Below are 17,160 nucleotides of genomic sequence, written 5' to 3'. Positions count from 1 at the left end.
TGAGAACCCTTACCTGGCTCCTCTGGCTCCTGGAATTTTCCTGCCATCCTTGGTGGGTAGAGGCACCACTGTCACGTGGCCGTCTTCTCCCTCTGTCTTCCGTCGTCTTTCCTCTGTGCGTGTCTGCCGCTGTGTCCAGATTTCCCGGTTTATAGGGACGCCTGTCCTCCTGGATCCAGGCCCACCTACAGGCCCTCCCTGTGACTCAGTTACCTCTGTCAACACCCTGTGTTCAAATAAGGTCACGTTCTGAGTATTGGGGCTTAGGGCTTCAACATACATTTTTGGGGACACAATTCAACCCATAACAAATGTTAGATCAGATTAGCTGAGTAAATAGATGGATTCAAGACCTGGCTGTGTCTCAATAAGAATTGCTAACATGTAGGTAGTAAGAGATCTCATCACAAGACGGGCACTGTCCGTATCAGCTCTTCCAATCCTCCCAACAAATCCAAGAGGTAAGTGTTGCATTAATCAATCGTTCCGTTTTAGAGGAGAGGAAGTCGAGGCTCAGAGAGATCAAGCAACTTGCCCAAGGTTGCACAGTCAGCGAGGAGCAGAGTTGGGCTTTGTGGATTGAGCCCCTACTAAGCTCATTGAAGGACCCTATATCTGCTGTCTCATTAAACTCCATTCTCACAACCATCTTTGAAGGAGATGTGAGCATCTCCTATTACAGGTGAGAAGCTGAGGCTTAGGTTAACCTGTCCAATGTCACACAGCAAAAAAGTGGTAGAGGCAGGATTTGAACTCAGAACTCAGGGTTCTTAAGACTCCAGAGCCTTCACCTTACACTGCTTCTCTCCTCTTACCTCCGTTTTCTCACTTGCAAATTGAAGTTTCCTTCTCTTCCAAACTTGTAAGAATTCAAATATTGTAGCATTTATAATTATACCCTTTGTAAAATGAGCCCATTGTGAGAAGCCCTCCGTAGAGTTTCTAACCCATATAAAGCAGTCCGTGACTCTACCTCTTCCTTTATTCATTATTGTTGCATCTACATGGACTGCAACCTTTTCAAAGCCTTTTATGTCTATTCCTTTTTCAACCTCTGGCCCTCACTCCAAGGTGTGAGGCCAGAGGTTGTCAGAAACCTGGGCGTTCTCTGCACTCATTCATTCATTCATTTCCACATCCTGAGCACCTACTGCGTGTCAGCTGTGGACTCAGTGGGGTGGGACTTACTGGTGCTGCAAACACAACATCGACATGGGCGCCAGGATTTTCCAGGATGGGGCCAGAGGCCTGGGAAAGTCCCCACCGGAGGGGAGGGAGCGGGGGTGTTTACACACCAATCCCTATAGTCACCGAATGACAGCTGCTCCTAATAGGTATTAACTCCCCGGAACTGCAGTCGCCCCCCGGAATGAAGGCATGCAGATGTTGGCAGCTGGAAGTGGCCCTCACACACCAACGCTGTCAGTTGTAAGGGATATGGGGAAGCGCCTACAGATCTATGGGCATCCAGGGGAGATAAGACGTCCAGGGTAAGGCTGGGTGGGGGGGGGGGGCAGCCGGTAGCAGGAAGTAGGAAGAAGCCCCCAAGGGACCCAGGAGGGGGGATGCATCCACTGAGGCTCGTCAGCTGCGACACCTAGAATGCCCGCGGGCCTGCCACCCAGCTCCCCAGGTCCCCGGGCTCCAGTCCTGTCTCCAGGAGCCCTGCTCAGCCGGGTTCTGCTCTCGTTCCCTTGTGTCCACTTGTCCCTCATCATCGGGTCACGGGGAGTGGCTGCTCACACAGCCATGAACAGGCCTCTCTCTGAGGGGGAGGAGGGAGGTCCTGGCAGGAGCAAGGGCTGAGGGGCGGGGGTGGCTGCCATCCACGCAGGGTGCCCCTCCCCAAGCCTGAGGCCCCCCCGCCCCCCCCCCCCGCACCAGCTCTCCCCTCCACACCACAATAAAAATAATTCAAGGCGATTTCTTGACTATGCATATTTTAAAAAAATCTTTATTGTTGTAAGTGTTACATATGTCCCCCCTTTTCTCCCGTTGACCCCTTCTAGCCACCCCGCCCCCCGCCCCAGGCCTCCACCGCCCTATTGTCTCTGTCCATGGGTTATGCATATAGGAACACATTGACTATGCATATTTTTAAAAATATACGCAGGTTGAGGTCACTGAAGATCGTTGTATTCTTTTCAATCCCGTCCTGAGGCCCCCCGGCCCCCACACGCCAGCTGCAGGGCGAGGGCAGGCCGCAGAGGTAGCGGAGGCTCTGGGCACGGCAGGTGAGCACAGCCAGGGAAGGGAGGCAGGACTGGCTCCTGGGAATGTGGGGGTGGGGGGCACCGGGTCCCCTGAAACCAGCTGTCACCTGAATGTCAGGAGACTCCCTCCTCTTCCCACTGGGGCCAGAGGCGACTCCCACTTACGCTGGTGGCGCTGGCCCAGGGCCCGATGAGCAGTGAGGATCGGTGGTGGGACGTGGGCCGGGGACTTAATCCCCCAGCCAGGGCCGCAGAGGGCTGTGGCCAGGGGACAGAGTGCCTGGTGCATGGGAGAGACGCCGGGAGGTGACCACCGTGGCTCACACAGATCCACAGGGGCCTCCCCGAGACCCCGGGTCCCAAGGTCTCCGCCCTGTGCCACAGCCAGAGCCACTCTGCTAAACCCTGAGGCAGATGGCGCCTCCCATCACTCAAACTCTCCCCGGCTCCCGTTCCTCAGAGAGTCCAAGTGTCCCAGAGCCTGCGGGCCCTCCACGCCCTGCCCCTCCCTCTCGGACCTCCTCCCCAGCCCTGCCCCTCCCTCTCGGACCTCTTCCCCAGCCCTGCCCCTCCCTCTCGGACCTCCTCCCCAGCCCTGCCCCTCCCTCTCGGACCTCCTCCCCAGCCCTGCCCCTCCCTCTCGGACCTCCTCTCCATCCCTGCCCCTCCCTCTCAGACCTCCTCCCCAGCCCTGGCCCTCCCTCTCGGACCTCCTCCCCAGCCCTGCTCCTCCCTCTCGGACCTCCTCCCCATCCCAGCCCCTCCCTCTCGGACCTCCTCCCCATCCCAGCCCCTCCCTCTCGGACCTCCTCCCCATCCCAGCACTGACTCATTCCAGACGCGGCCTCCTGTGTCCCCACCAGACGCGCTCCTACCCGGGGTCTTCACCTGTCACTCCTCCGCCTGAATGTCCTCCCGGCTCATTCAGGTTTTTGCTCCAAAGTCACCTCCTCAGAGCAGCGCCCCCCTCACCCTCCAGCCTCGTACCCACCTCCTTGTCCTTGCACTTGCCACCCCCAACATCACATGTACAATCTACGTGTTCAACTTCCGTCTCTCCCACGGAAGGGGAGCTCTGTGAGGGGTGGACTTTGTGTTCAGGCCTTGAATAGGGCCCGGCATTTACTGATAAATTAATGAAAACAGAGATGGACAGAGAGAGGGGAAATGATGGACAGATGGATGGAAGGATCGATGGGTGGAAGGAAGGAAGGGAGTGAAGGAGGAAGGAAGGAAGGATTGATGGATGGGTGGATGGATGGATGAATTAACGGGTGAAAGGATGGAAGAATGAGAGAGGAGAGGATGGATAGATCAATGGAAGAATGTGTGGAAGGATGGATAGAAACATGGAGAGGTGGAAGGAAGGATGGGAAGAAGAAAATGTAAAAAGGTGGAAGGAAGGATGGATGGATGGATGGATGGATGGATGGACTGACAGACAGGTGGAGACACGGACAGGCAGACAGACACAAGTCTGCTCGAAGGACTAGGGCCCAGGGTCCGAGCACAGCCCACAGCCCTCCCTTGGGGGTCTCAAACCCTCAAGCTCCTTCAGCCCGCCCCTCCCCAGGCTCGCCCAGGCCTGGCCACACAGGAAGTGACTGCAGAGGAGCATGGCAGGTGGGACCGGCCCAGGCTTTATTGGGCAGGTTCGGGAAGGGTGGACGGGCAGGCCCAGAAGCCCCTCAGCTGCTGAGGAAGCAGCCCCGCTTGTGCCACTTCTGGTCCCGGATGCGGCGCACGGATTGCAGCTGCGGCTGGCTGGCGGCCCACTCGTTCCAGTGGCGGTACTCGCCTCGCTCGAACACGTACTGGCGCCCGCGGTAGCCGGGGAACTCGTAGCCAACCCACCTGCCGGGACGCCGGGGTTGGGGAGAGGACCGTCAGCCTCCGGTCTCCCACCTCCGGCCCAACTGAGCCTTTCAAGCCAGCATCTGACCTGCTCTCCACCGGCTGAACCCACCGTGGCTCTCCAGTGCCCTCGGGGTGAATTCAAACGCCTTACCCTGCTCACAAGACCCTTCACTCACCATCTCTCCCTCACCTCTCAACAGTCCTTCTTCACGCCCCGGCCTCCAGCCTCTCTGATTCTGCTATCCTTGGACTTGCATGTCTCTGAGCCTTTGCACATGCTGTTCCTTCTGCCTGAGACACGGTTCCTTGCCTCATCCTCATCCCTTTCCCTCTTTCAGTCATTTTCTTCACACCTCCATCGGAATGTCTCCTCCTCCAGAAAGCCCTCCCTGACTCCCTCAGGCTGATTCAAGTGCCTCGTTGGGACTCCCAGAGCCCCGGTGAACCCTGAACTATGCACCCCTTTTTCCTGGTCCGTCTCCCTATCAGACTAGGAAATGCTTTCGAGGGCAGAGGCGGTGTCACTCTTACTGCTCCCATACTCCGCACGGAGTAGGTGCGCAGTGAACAGTGCTGAGTAAATCATTACCAGGGAGAGGTGGCGCTTTTCAAGGCTCACCCCCCAGATTACAAGCCCACAAGAGAGCTGTGGTCACCGACAAAGGGAAGGTGACCCTAAGATTGCATTATCAGCTCTGGAGCCCAGAAGGAGGGAGGAGGTGAGCATGCTCCCCAGGTATTACTCAGCCACACCCAGAGAACTGCTCTGTCACCTCTTCCCCTTGTAAGTAGGACAAAGATTACATAGAGGGAAAAAAACCTGAGCATCAGTCCAAGAGCGGAGAGATGTTCGGAAAAGGAGTGAAGACTTCGATGGGGACAGGTAGGGGAAACAGACTCAGTTGGTTTTTTAAAAAGATAGGACTGTCTATCCAGCCGTGGGCAAACTACGGCCCGCGGGCCGGATCCGACTGTTCGATCCGGTTCTCTTGCTCTCCCCTCCGCTCCTTTACTTGGAATTTATATTAGTTCACACAAACACTCCATCCATGCTTTTGTTCCGGCCCTCCGGTCCAGTTTAAGAACCCATTGTGGCCCTCGAGTCAAAAAGTTTGCCCACCCCTGGATACGGTAAGGCCTCCTGGAAATCCAGGGGCCCAAGAGCACAAGCGAGTGGAGACTCGCCTCATGAGGGCTCTCTCTCTCGGGCTCTGAGCAAGGATGGAGGAGGGAATGAGGGAACATCTAGGAAACAGTGAACAGAGATCTGTCTACAGTCAGAGGTGACGGCCCGGAGGCCGGCTGGGCAGGGGCGTGAGCGGGGTTGGGGCCCTTACGTGCCGCTGACGGCCCGGACGCTGGCCACCCGGTCCTGGAAGCCGTGAGCCCAGAGGCTGGGCACATCGTCGTTGGCGATCTCCATCTTGCGGCCCCCGAAAGCCGGGCTCTCGAACAGGTGGAGCCTGTGATCCGGACCATCCTGGGGGCAAGGTCTTGGCGTGAGTGGCTACTCCCGGGCCCAGAGCACGGGTCAGGACTCCAGGTGCAGGGAGGAGAGAGTTACCCCAAAATGACGCCCTCCCCAAACCCCCTGCCATCTAAGAAGCCGGCACAATCGTTTGGGTCAGACATGATGAGGGCCCTTCCCAGGCCTGGTCCACACGGGCCAAGCCCTGGGCCAAGCTTAAGAAATGAGCAGGTCTGACCAGCTCCCTGCATGTCCCGCTTCCCAACACTGCCTGCAGGGGGCAGCAGCTGCACTCACCATGTGCAGCGGCCGGAGGGACAGGAGGCTGTCGCTGTGGTGGCTGTTGGACCAGGCGTCCCAGCGAGGGTAGTCCCCCTTCTCCAGCACAAACTGCTCCCCGTGGAAGGCCTTGCGCTCGAAGGCCAGCCACCTGCAGGTGAGAGAGGCAGGCTCACCTCTGCAGGTGAGGGAGGACCCAAGTCTGGTGAGAGAAGAGCCCATAGCTGCTGACCTTTGACCTGGCTCCCTCCTGCCAACCCTATTTCTGATCCCGGGTCCTATTAGTGAAGAATCTGCTGTGACATAGGGGGCTGAGACTCTAAGCCAGAAAACCATCCCGGGGAATAGTACTGAGCATCTATTCTGTGCGCAGCCCCTGTGTAGGCGCTGAGGGAAGCCCTTTGCACAATGTCGGGCACACAGTGAGTACCCCACGGATGACTTATTCTTACTGTTTCTATTATCTTGTCATTATTTATGTGCACCACTCCATGCACTTCACAAAACCTCTCTGCAGGATGTCCCATCGTTATCCCCATTTAACGGATGAGAAAACAGAGGTCCAGAGGGTGAGCACCTTGCCCAGGACCATGCAGGCAACCAGCTTTCAATCCAAGGTTGAGAACTGAGTCCAGCCGGGACCCCTGCTTGCCGTGTGGACGTGGGCCTGACACTTCACCTCTGGGGCCTCATTTCTTCACCTGTCCGATGGGGACAAGAATGGCACCTCTCTCCCAGGGCAGTTGTAAGGATTCGGTGACAGAACACATGTTAAATCTTAGGTGGTGCAATGATTATGGAAACTATAGTGAGTAAACCCCACCAGGCAGGCACTGAGCTGGGTGCTGGGCTGTGTCCTCTGTCCCTGTCCACTGCCCCTGCTATTGAGCAGAGAGATGGAGAGCGAGAAGGATGCGAAGAGCACCACAGGTCCGCCCCCGCATTTCACAGATGGGGAAAGAGAGGGGAAGAGAGTTGCCTAAGGCCCCACAGCGGATCTAGGGCTTGAGCCTGGACCTCCCGACTCCCAGAAGGCTCAGGGCTGTGAGGAGGGGCCCTGGGGTCCAGGTACTCACGGCCCCGACTCCACTCGGATGGAGCCCACCTTCTCCAGCAGGCTGTCCGTCAGGTTGGGGCACTCTGTCGAGAGCTCACAGCTTTTGCCCTGGAAGTTCTCCATTTCATACACGGTCACCTGGAAGGGGCAGCATCCTGAGCATCACATCAGGGTGGGGCTCCCAGTCCCAGCCCCTACTCTGCGTGGTCCTCCTAGGTACAGTCATCAGCTCCAACAGCTCCTCCTGCTACCAGCCTGGAGCCGGCACCGCTGCGGGCTTGCACTGCCCCCTGGTGGCCAAGCAGGGGACCGCCTCCAGGAACTTCAGTTAAGCCGGGGTTGCCACTCTAGCAGGAGCCAGTCAGGACCCCGAGGGAAGACTGTAGGGAAAGGAAGCTGCTTACAGCCAGGAAGGAATGTGGACCCTGTTCTAAACTTTTCAATTGAAGCCAAAAATCTATATTTTCCTTCATGTGAAACATCCCCATTTTTAAAAGCCTGAGCAGGACAGATGAACCACCAGTTTGCAACCTCTGGGTTGACCTTCACCTGCCCCAGGCCCAGAGAGGAAGGGTCTGCAAAGGCAAAGGAAGGTGTTGCCCCTCCCTCCCTCCCTGCAAGCACACACTGTGTCTGTAGGAGGTCCGTGGGGAATGTCTGCTCTGGCCTTTATATATATATATATGTGTATATGTGTATATGTATGTATGTATGTGTGTGTATGTGTGTGTGTGTATATATATATATATATATGTATATATATATATATATACACACACACACATACATCCATACACATACATTTTACTGATTTCAGAGAGGGAGAGAGAGGGAGAGAGAGGGAGAGAGAGATAGAATCATCAAAGATGAGAATCACTGATTGGCTGCTTTCTGCACGCCCCCTACTGGGGGTTGAGCCCACAACCGGGGCATCGGGTGCCCTTGACCGGAATCGCACCTGGGATCCTTCAGTCCACAGGCTGATGATCTATCCACTGAGTCAAACCGGCTAGGCTGGCCTTTTTATAGAAGGCTCAGAAAGGGTAAGTCACTTGTCTCGGGCTGCACAGCAAATGAAGTGCAGGCACTGAGTTTGTTAAGTCAGCCAGCTCTTTGCTCCCGTGCACTGGTGTGCACAGGGCAAGGCCCACAGATGCAAAAGGAGGCAGGAAGGCCCAGCCGTGGCACCCACCTTCCCGCTGGGCAGCTGCCTCTGGGGACTCGCCAAGGCCCTTAGAGGTCAGTAGATAACGCTGCACTCTCCCCAGGAGGGGCCCGATGGTCTGCAGGGCAAGGCCAGCCCGGTGTCACCGTGCGTGGATCTGGCCCAGAGCCCGGCAGGCTGTTACACCCCGAGGCCTAAGAGCAGCCCTGGGCTAGAGCCCCAGGTCCCCTCCTTGCCCAGTACCTTGTAGCTGCCCCCGAGGCCTCCGTGGCTCTTGCCGGCGACAGCCTGCTCCGGCGCCCCATGCTGCTCAGCCATCTCCGCAGGAACTCCTCTGCTTCAACCAAAGGAAATGGTCACTAGGTCCATTCGATGATGAGCTACAGGACCTTGCTGCCTGCGGCGTGGCCATTACTCACACCTACGTCCAGACTTTCAGTCATTCAACAAACATCCACTGAGCACCTACCATGGGTCAGTGGGATCAGGAACTCCATTTTGCAGAGAGGAACCCCAAGACCCAGTGAGGTGAGGCCACTTCCCTGAGGCTGGGAAGCCCATGCCCTTCACCCATACTCAACTGCTCCCCCCAAACAGGGCCCTCGGGGCTCTGTGCAGACACCACCTCCAGGCCTGGTCGAGGGTCTCTGCAGGGGTCGCTCCCACCTCCACACCCCAGGCTGCAGCCTCTAGCTCACTCCTTACTCTATTCCTCAGATTCCATGAGCACCCGCTCAGTGCCCGGCCCTGTGCTGGGTGACTAGGTGAACAGGAGACCAGAGACTGATGAGAGATGGACAGACAGACAGACAGACATATACTGGTAGACATCCAGAGGAGCAGGTCCCCAGACACCTGCTCCAGCCCAGTTTCCATTCATTTGGTTATTCATTCCATACACACTGATGGAGCACCTGCTGTCTACCAGCCTCTTAAAGAAACACAGACATGGACAGCTTCCCTTCATCCCTACGGGGATGACGCAGCACAGGCCCGGCAGTAGTCACATGGGAGGTGCTCCTGATTGTCAGACACACACAGACACATGGGACTGTTCTCTGGTTTATCAGCACGGGCACATGCATGCACATGCAAAGGGGACACACACACATGCATGTGCACACACATGGACATGCATTCATATATATGCCCATCTCAGATATCCACAGTGCTCCACAGGCACCCATATCTACACCCCACACCCGGCTGCCACCCACCCACGGCTCCCACACTCCCACCCTGGCACGCACAGCTGCGTGACCCATATACTCAGGACACAGGCCCGATGATGCATGGCCTGTTGGCGGGCTGTCGGACTTGTGCCCAGTCTCAGCAGGAACTAGGGCCTGGTCCAGCTCGGGGAGGGCTCTCAGAAGACACGGCAGCCCCCAAATGTGCCCAGTCCCCTTCCTCATCTGTGCCCCGTCTTTTCAGGCTGCCTGCCCGGAGCACAGCCAGGGGCTCACCCCAGCACTGCCCTCTGACAATGGCTGAGTGTGGTGGCTGTCTTGGGTCCTTCCTCTCGGTTCCAAGCCTCCAGTGGACCCCCAGTTCGGGCAGGGCCAGCCCTGCCTGCCCCATGGGGACCACCCCCCTGGGGCTAGAGCAGCTCTGCTGTCCCACCCCACCTATCCCAGCATGAACCTGTTGCTGTCGCCTCGGGAGGAACAGGCGCCGGCACCACTGCAGACAATCTGCCTTCGCAAGGCGCGTCCTACTTATGGGCGCGTTTTGACAGGCCAGCACACCCGGCTGCTGAGGCAGCGGCCTGTCCACCCGATTCCGTTCAGGCTGTTTCACTCCAATAACGGCCCCATGAGGCCCCAGTGCCTGTGTGTCCTCAGCCATGGCCTCGATGACTTCTGGGGGCAGACAGACCTGTCAGCTTTGTGGGAAGCCCTACAGCGCCAGGAGGGTGGGATGAGGGCGTAAATTTCCCCGTGACCTCCCCCACTCCTTCTTTGACTCCTCAGTGCCACCATCTTCCTGTAGCAACACATGACACCCTTGGCAAGGCTCCAGTTCTTGATGTGAGGGGCCCCCGAATTCCTGTTTTTCCCTATGCCATGTGGCCTGAGGTTTAAGCCCTATCACCTTAAAGCTACCTTCCAAACTGGGTGCGAATCCATCCACCCATTGCTGTGGGATGCTGTAGCAGGCCCACCGAAGATTCATCTTCTCCATATAAAAAGCATGTATATACAACAGCTGCCGTTTACTGAAGACCTACTATGTGCGAGTCACTGTGCCAGCTTCGTGAACGCTGTGTTTGCTCCTCACCAGCCCCCTGTGGGGAGGAACTCCCTGTTTCATAGATGGTTCAGAAACTGAGCTCAGAGAGGTGAAGTCACTCACCCAGGTCTCACAGCAGAGGAGGGAGGGCTGGCCTGCTCCAGGGCCCGGCTTTTAGCCTCGACAGAAACACAGGTGACAATGACAGTCACCTTATTTATGACCAAAGAAATAGATCCGTACGTTTTTAAATGTCTAACATCGTACGTTCGCCATCACGGGTACTGAATAATGACCATCGAATAAATAAAACAAGGGACAAACTGCTAAACAGCAAGGGTTTCTTTTGCTGTTATTTTTGGTGAAAATCCTCATGTCAGCATAAAACCTATTTACCGCCCCCCCCCCCCCATCCCTGATATGTTGGTAGGACCCGGGATGACAGAAGGACCCTGTGTGGCCTTGGGTGAGTTCCTGAAGGTCTCAGAGCCACAGGCTCCTCGTCTGGAAATGGAGAACCTTCTCTCTACCCGACTCACGGACAGACTGACGGCCAAGCACTCAGCACAGCCTATCACTGCCTCACTTTTGTTCTCTGAGGACCCTGCCTACGGCGGACAGTTCACACCGAGAGGGCCCTTCCTGGGGTGACCATGGATAGTGCAGTAGGTTCCAACCCCTTAACTTGGGGTGCAGTCACCGCCTGCTAGGAGTGTAAGGGGAAGACAGAGGTGGGCAGCCCACATGGGGGCAGGACTCCCTCCCATCAGACCCTTCAGGACCCCGAGGACTCACTATGCACCCGGCACTGTCACTGAGCTCTCAGCCTCAGCGCTACTGCCATTCGGGATGGGCCCGTTCTTTGTGATGGGACCGTCCTGTGCACGTAGGATGCTGAGCAGCATCCCAGCCTCCACCCACTGATGCCCGGAGCAGCCCCTCCCCTCCTTGTGACAACCAAACATGTCCTGTCGCTGCCAGAAGTCACCCGGGGAGCTCCACGCACCCAGGAGAACCACTGCCTTAAACTCTTGCCCTGATGTTGCTACCACCACCCCATCGCAGAGAACCGAGGCTCAGGGAGGTCCCACAGCCAGGAGGTGGCAGAAAGGGGAGTCAGCCCCACGTTGAATGGAAACCCAGCTTTGTGTCCAGGACCCCAGCCCCCTCCCGTGGCCTGGCCCCAGCTCGGCACCGACACGAGCCTGATGCAGCAGGTGGCAGGCGTGCAGGCCTGGGTGCCCATTCATTCGCACACGAACACACCGACTTCTGCAGTGCAACTTGCACCAAAGCTTTATTTCTGTTTTCATGGTCTGAATGCAACATCTCTGTACATGCAAAGGTCATCTCGTTTGGGGGCAGTTGGCCGGCTTCCCAACTGCTCTCGATGTGCGTATGAAACTCTTTACAGTTACAAAATATAAAAGCACTTGTCGAAGTCCAATACTCGGGTAGGTCCAGGGAGCCCCGTGGTTTCAATGTTAAAAATATAGGCTTTTTTCTAGGTGAAATGTCAGTTACACGATTCAAGGTTCCCTCTGGGGTTGGATAAAGTGCCTCTCGCCTCCTCCTGTGCAGAACTCCAGGGCTGGCAAATTCTAAGGCAACTGCGAGGATGCCAGCGGGTAGGAGCTTAACTTTCCTACACACCCGACTGGGGTTCCCTCTCTGTCGTGACTCAACTCTCTGACGAAGGGACCCGGAAGAAAGGCTAGGAAAATATACAGTCTATGTATATATATTTCCACTCCCCCGTCTTACAAAGCATTCGAGGATCAAAATCAGGTGGGAAGTGCTTGACTTCTAGAATATTGGTTTGATTTAGGAAACAGCCCAGTACAAAATGTCGTCCGTAACACAATATATTACTTTTGTCAGCCCCTTATTTACAGGATCTATAAGGCCATGTGGAGTGAGATCGTTAAAAAGGCTCAAGTTCTTCTGTAGACAACGGCGTCGGATTCTGCGCGGGCGCGACACCACCAGAGATGGTCCGAAAGTGCCTGTCGGATTCGCGGATGCTGCTCCCGGGGAGGAAAGGCACAGTCTGTCCATCATGGAAATGACCTGCCACGGCTCCAAGGAGGGGCTGGAATGTCCCGCTGAGAGCGCTTTTCTCCCGCCTCCCCCTCCCCGCAGGCCCACCCCAAATGCTAGTTCATACAAAGGCGGCCGATATCCAGCTTCCTGTGTTAAGGGACAGGGCTTCGTGGGAGGGACCGCAGGGGCTGCGGGCAAGAGCCCTCTCCGTGGGTGGGCGCTGTCTTCCACGTGGGCCTGAGTCACCTTTAAGAAAGCATTTCGTGCTGCAGGTGATCCGCCCGCACCCCTGTGGACATTTAGCTTTGCAGTTATGCCCGGAGCCTGTGGCAACCCGGGGTGCCCTGGTGGGACATGGAAAAGCGTGAATGGACAAGGCAGCTCTCAGCACCAGGTGGGGCAGCTCCTTTGTGAAATCACGCCTAGGGTTTTCCTAAATCCCTTGCGCAGCCTCTTCAGGTTTACTAGTGGGATCTCAGGCCTGGGCCTCATCTAGTCTCTCCTTCGCAATACCTGGAGTTGGCCTCACTTCCCGGGCTGCACAGAAGAAAACACATTTGTCCGAGAGCTCAGGACGCGGCTTGTCCCCCTGGAAAACATCCCCATCTGACTGTCCTGGCCCCAAACCCAGACACCCCGAGGCCGTCATCCCCAGCGTCCCAAACACTGCGAGGTCCCGGCCCCAGCATTCCTCCGGTGGCACCGTCATTCTCCGCAGCACCGATGCCGAGGCTGTGCCGGGAAGGTCACAGGCCAGAGGCCTCTGCCTCCTCAGACAAGAGGCCAGGAGGAAGGGGCGTACTGGGGGAACATATAGGCTTGTCGAGAGGTCATCTGCCAAGATGCGGATGCGCAAAGGGTCAAAGGGTGTGTGTGGAGAGGGAGGGGGAGGGAGGAAGGAGAGAGGTGGCTGAGATGGTGCATCTGTAGCAATTGGCTTTCTGTGCAAGACTCTCACTAAGGAGAGCCAACGGCCCAGGGCAGGACGGAGAGAGGAGGGCAGGGGCTTGATTGCACACAGATGATTAAGGCATATTCAGTTAGTGTAAAAGGAGACAGATTTCCAAAGATGACCCCAGCCTCACTCGAGAAACTCAAGTACAAACCCTTGCTTTGCCCCGAAGAGCTCACCCAGTTTAGAAAGAGGAGACGCACACACCCCACTGGCCAGCCGTCTGCACAGGCTTGGACGTCAATCCTTCTAACCTTGATGCACTGACCTCAAGGGGATCCTGAGGCGGAGGGTTGGGGGGAGGCTACACTGGTAGGGTCCCTCCTGACCCACTGTGATTGTCTGCTCTGCATGGAGAGAGGAGGCCGCCGGAGAGAAAAGAAGGTGGGAGAAGGTTCAGGGTCTGCTCTAGTCAGCTGAAAGGGGCGGACTTTGTGTGTCTCAATCACCACGGAATCAGTTTGGACTTTTAGGTCCAGCCGGGGGGAGGGGGAGGGGGAGGAGGATAGGGTAGCAAAGGATCTCTTTTTCAAGTGTTTTTCTTTCCTGTCGGGTAAACTTGGGCTAAAACAAGACTAATTCAGAACTGAGTTTTGCATGGTGAGTGCGCTACACTCACTGGACAGAATGGGGTGGGCCACTCCGACTGCCTGAGATGGTGCCAAGGGGGCCTTCCCACCTCAGAAGGACAAAGAGAGCAGCAGCTGAGAAAGGAATCGGCAGTGCCCAAGGGGCCTCCTGACCAGGAAAGCCACCACATCAACGCTGCTGTAAAGCATGAGCAACAAAGTCAACCAGCAGTTCCTGGAGGAATTAAATCCCCAAACGGCCAGAGAGAGCGGATCAACCACTTCCTCAGGGAAAAGGCCAGACCTCCACATACAGACGCACGAGGCTTCCAGACCCACAGGATGGGTGGGCGACAGGGTCCAACCAGTGCCCATCAGGAAGCAGGCAAAGCTCAGCCCGCAGGACTCAGGGAAGGCGACTCCGGTCACTGTCTACGGTGCTGAAGCGAACCGCTCCCCTGGGCATAGGCTGTCTTAACCCAGAGACACACGACTGCTGTCCACCCACTCCCCACTCCCAAGAGGAGCGAGGGAGGTAAAGGGAGATGATGCAAAAGAGCGATGGGCAGACACACAGGGACTCCTGGAGAGGTGGCTGGGAAGAAGGGAGGTATGCTTTGACACCATTTGCAAATAATGGGATTTAAGGTTTTCACCTTTTGGGGAGTTGCGGGGGTGGGGTGGGGTGGGGAGCATGTGTCTGTATCTAGCGAATGCTGTCTATGTGTCCACGAGGAAACGGAGCCCAAGGGCCCCTCAGCCACCACCAGCTGCCCTGTGAGCTGCCCAAACATCTCTCTCACCAAAGGGCGTCTCCCAGGGGAGGTTGGCACACAGTTTATGGCGACTCCAGGCATGGCAGGTGGCCAGCAGGCATCTCTGGGACGTCTGCCGGGGCCTTGGGCTTCGCCGGTGGAGGAGGCCGGTGTGGAGGATTTCCAAAGAGAAGGTCAGAGGAGAGACAGCAAGGGAAAGAGGCAGGTAAACCTCCGCTCCGTCCCCCAGCATCCTGCGCTCTGTCTGCGTCCCTGGCCTGGGGGCTCCCCTGCCGAGAAGGGCTTTCAGCAAGACCTCTTCCCTCCATCTGGACCTAAAAAGATGGTGGATGCAGGGGGAGGGTTGGTAAAGGAAGAGGTGAGTAGAAATACAAGAGCCCCTCATTCCTGCATCTGCTCAGCGAGGCCACTGCGGACCGGCTCTTCCCTGTAGCGCAGGCAGTGATGGAAATCAACGCTGGGAAAATCCCCAGGCGGGTCTGACGGCAGGGTGGGAAAGGCACTGCCAGGGGCTGCAGCTTATGAACCGGGAGGCCAAGGGACAAAGGTCCCTCCACAGAAACCAGAGCTCAGAAGGGAAAGAAACCAGGGAGCTATACTTAAGGGTGACAATCAGAATTTTTACAAAAAGCTCGGATAGGGACAAGATAACCTGAGATGATCAGATACTCCTGGCAAAGCAGCCACGCCTCTTTCCTCCCGTTCCTTAATGTGAAAACTTATATCCATGTCCATGTTCAAGGGAAACTGGCTGCATTATTGCTTTGTCACCTTCGAAAGCAAACAAACGCGACACGCAAGAAAGGAGGTCAGCTATGCGCACAGCCCCGTGGAAGGATAAACACAGGAAGGGGACGCTTAACATCAGAACTTCTGAGCCTCCGAGAGGGAGGGGGAACTGGCCGAAAAGCCATCAGGACGCCCGCCCCGTGCTGCCTGACACACCAGCAGGAAACGAGCGGCTCCTCCCTCCTCGGAAAGTCCTCTGGGGAAGACCTGCCCTGGGAAGGGAGGAGGCGCTTCACAGTTCAGGTGCTTTCCAGAACTGACCCGTCTCCCAGAGCTGCTGCTTATGTGGGCGGAAATGCACTTTTACAGTAAAAACCGCCAACAGGGACATTTCTGGGCCCCTGGCTTCTTTCCCAGCCTGAAGTGCTATCTGGCAGGCGTGCAGGTGCGTGAAGAGGGAGCCTTTCCGCCCGATCCGGTCCGATCTGGTCCATCCTGAGAGCCTGCGGAGGGTGGAGCCCGGACAGCATCTGCACTGACCGGAAGGCGGGGCCCAGGCAGGTGACCGCTGTGCAGGAGGGAACGGCAGCAGCGTGGCCTCGTCTTGGGGGTCTGACAGTTAAGGCTTCTGTTCTTTAGACGTGGCGGTGTCCCCGTCTGGAGAGGAAGGGAGAGCCCTGTCAGTAGGGGCAACAGGGGCCCAGTTACTCTCTAGCTTCAGGCCTCAGGACCTTTGCTGGGACTCCCCAAGACGGCCACACCACAGGCCGCAGGCTGGGAAGGATGATGTGGGGTTTGTTGCTGTTTAAGGGCTGGGACGAGGAAGGTGGCGGGCGGCTGGATGCGGTGGCATGGAGGTGAAACTGAGTCAAGTTGGGGTTCCAGCCTCAGCGTCCTCACATGGGTGACTGGAGCCTAACAGACATCACCTGCACAGCTCGAAACACACACAAACAGGCTCCATCCCTCATCCAAACCCCGGAGCACAGCTTCATGCAGAATTTAGAATTCTTTTTGGGGTTTATGATACACAAATACATACCCATATATGCATATATATGTATATATGTATGTGTGTGTGTGTGTGTGTATATATATATAGAGCGTAATATATGCAACAGCCCATAAGCAAGCACACAATATGCCTGCAGTGTCACGTATGGATATTCATAGAAAGAGGAGACAGCCTAAGCAGCATTAAATCCACGCAGGGCAGGTTTGGCCTCTGAGAGGTAGATGCTTCCCTGTCAGAGGGCTCTGGCTTCCACTTGTGGACACGGAGGGGAGGTGGTGGTGCCAGGGCGGGGGGCAGGGAGGCAGGCAGAGGTCTGCTGTGCTGTGCCTCCCAGAGCCAGTTTTTCTGGGCGTGGACTGTGTACTCCCATCCTGAGGATGCACAGGAGGCACTGGAGGTGCATTTGCAGGGAGCTCCTGAACCACTCAGCCGCATGGGTGCTGTCAGCCCATTTTACAGACGGGGAAACTAAAGTCCAAGGTGTTCAGCTGTTCGGGACCCACACCAGGCTATATCAAATCGTTTGTGTTTTTTTAATCTTTTTTTTTTCCAAATTAATTTTTAATTATACAGGGAGTATATAAATGTAGATTGGGAACCTTTCAGATTAAGTTGATCTTCGATGTTCTGCTCTCTCATGTTATAAAAGGGGATGGAGACGCAGGAGAAGGGCCAGCCAGAGGCTACGTTACCCCTGCCACTCGAGGTGGTCCAGCTGTGACTGTATCCCTAAGAGGAAGCAGGCATTGCTATACCCTTTACAGGAACCGGAACACCCACACCCACAGTTTTCCTTCTCCCTCTT

General features: G+C 56.4%; 2 protein-coding genes across 5 annotated transcripts in view; both read right to left on the bottom strand.

Moving 5' to 3' along the window:
- Positions 1-3,831: 3,831 nt before the first annotated feature.
- CRYBB3 (crystallin beta B3) lies at positions 3,832-8,824 on the bottom strand. The gene is made up of 5 exons (XM_080649783.1): positions 8,283-8,824; positions 6,894-7,012; positions 5,836-5,968; positions 5,408-5,550; positions 3,832-4,067 (listed from the first exon to the last, which is right to left on the bottom strand). The coding sequence occupies exons 1-5, from the start codon at positions 8,355-8,357 to the stop codon at positions 3,902-3,904; spliced, it is 636 nt and encodes a 211-aa protein (XP_080505909.1). The 5' UTR covers positions 8,358-8,824; the 3' UTR covers positions 3,832-3,901.
- Positions 8,825-11,549: 2,725 nt separating this feature from the next.
- The window catches only part of KIAA1671, a 143,173-nt gene continuing 137,562 nt past the window's right edge, over positions 11,550-17,160 (bottom strand). For 3 of the 4 annotated variants that reach the window (XM_080649779.1, XM_080649781.1, XM_080649782.1), the window contains one exon: positions 11,550-15,997. The gene's annotated coding sequence lies outside the window, so the exon portion shown is untranslated. Of the gene's footprint in view, positions 16,018-17,160 lie in introns of all 4 variants that reach the window. The other variant, XM_080649780.1, reaches the window with a different exon arrangement.

Source organism: Plecotus auritus, assembly GCF_963455305.1.
Source record: "Plecotus auritus genome assembly, chromosome: 13".
Lineage (NCBI taxonomy): Eukaryota > Metazoa > Chordata > Mammalia > Chiroptera > Vespertilionidae > Plecotus > Plecotus auritus.
This window is presented reverse-complemented; position numbering and strand designations above follow the sequence as displayed.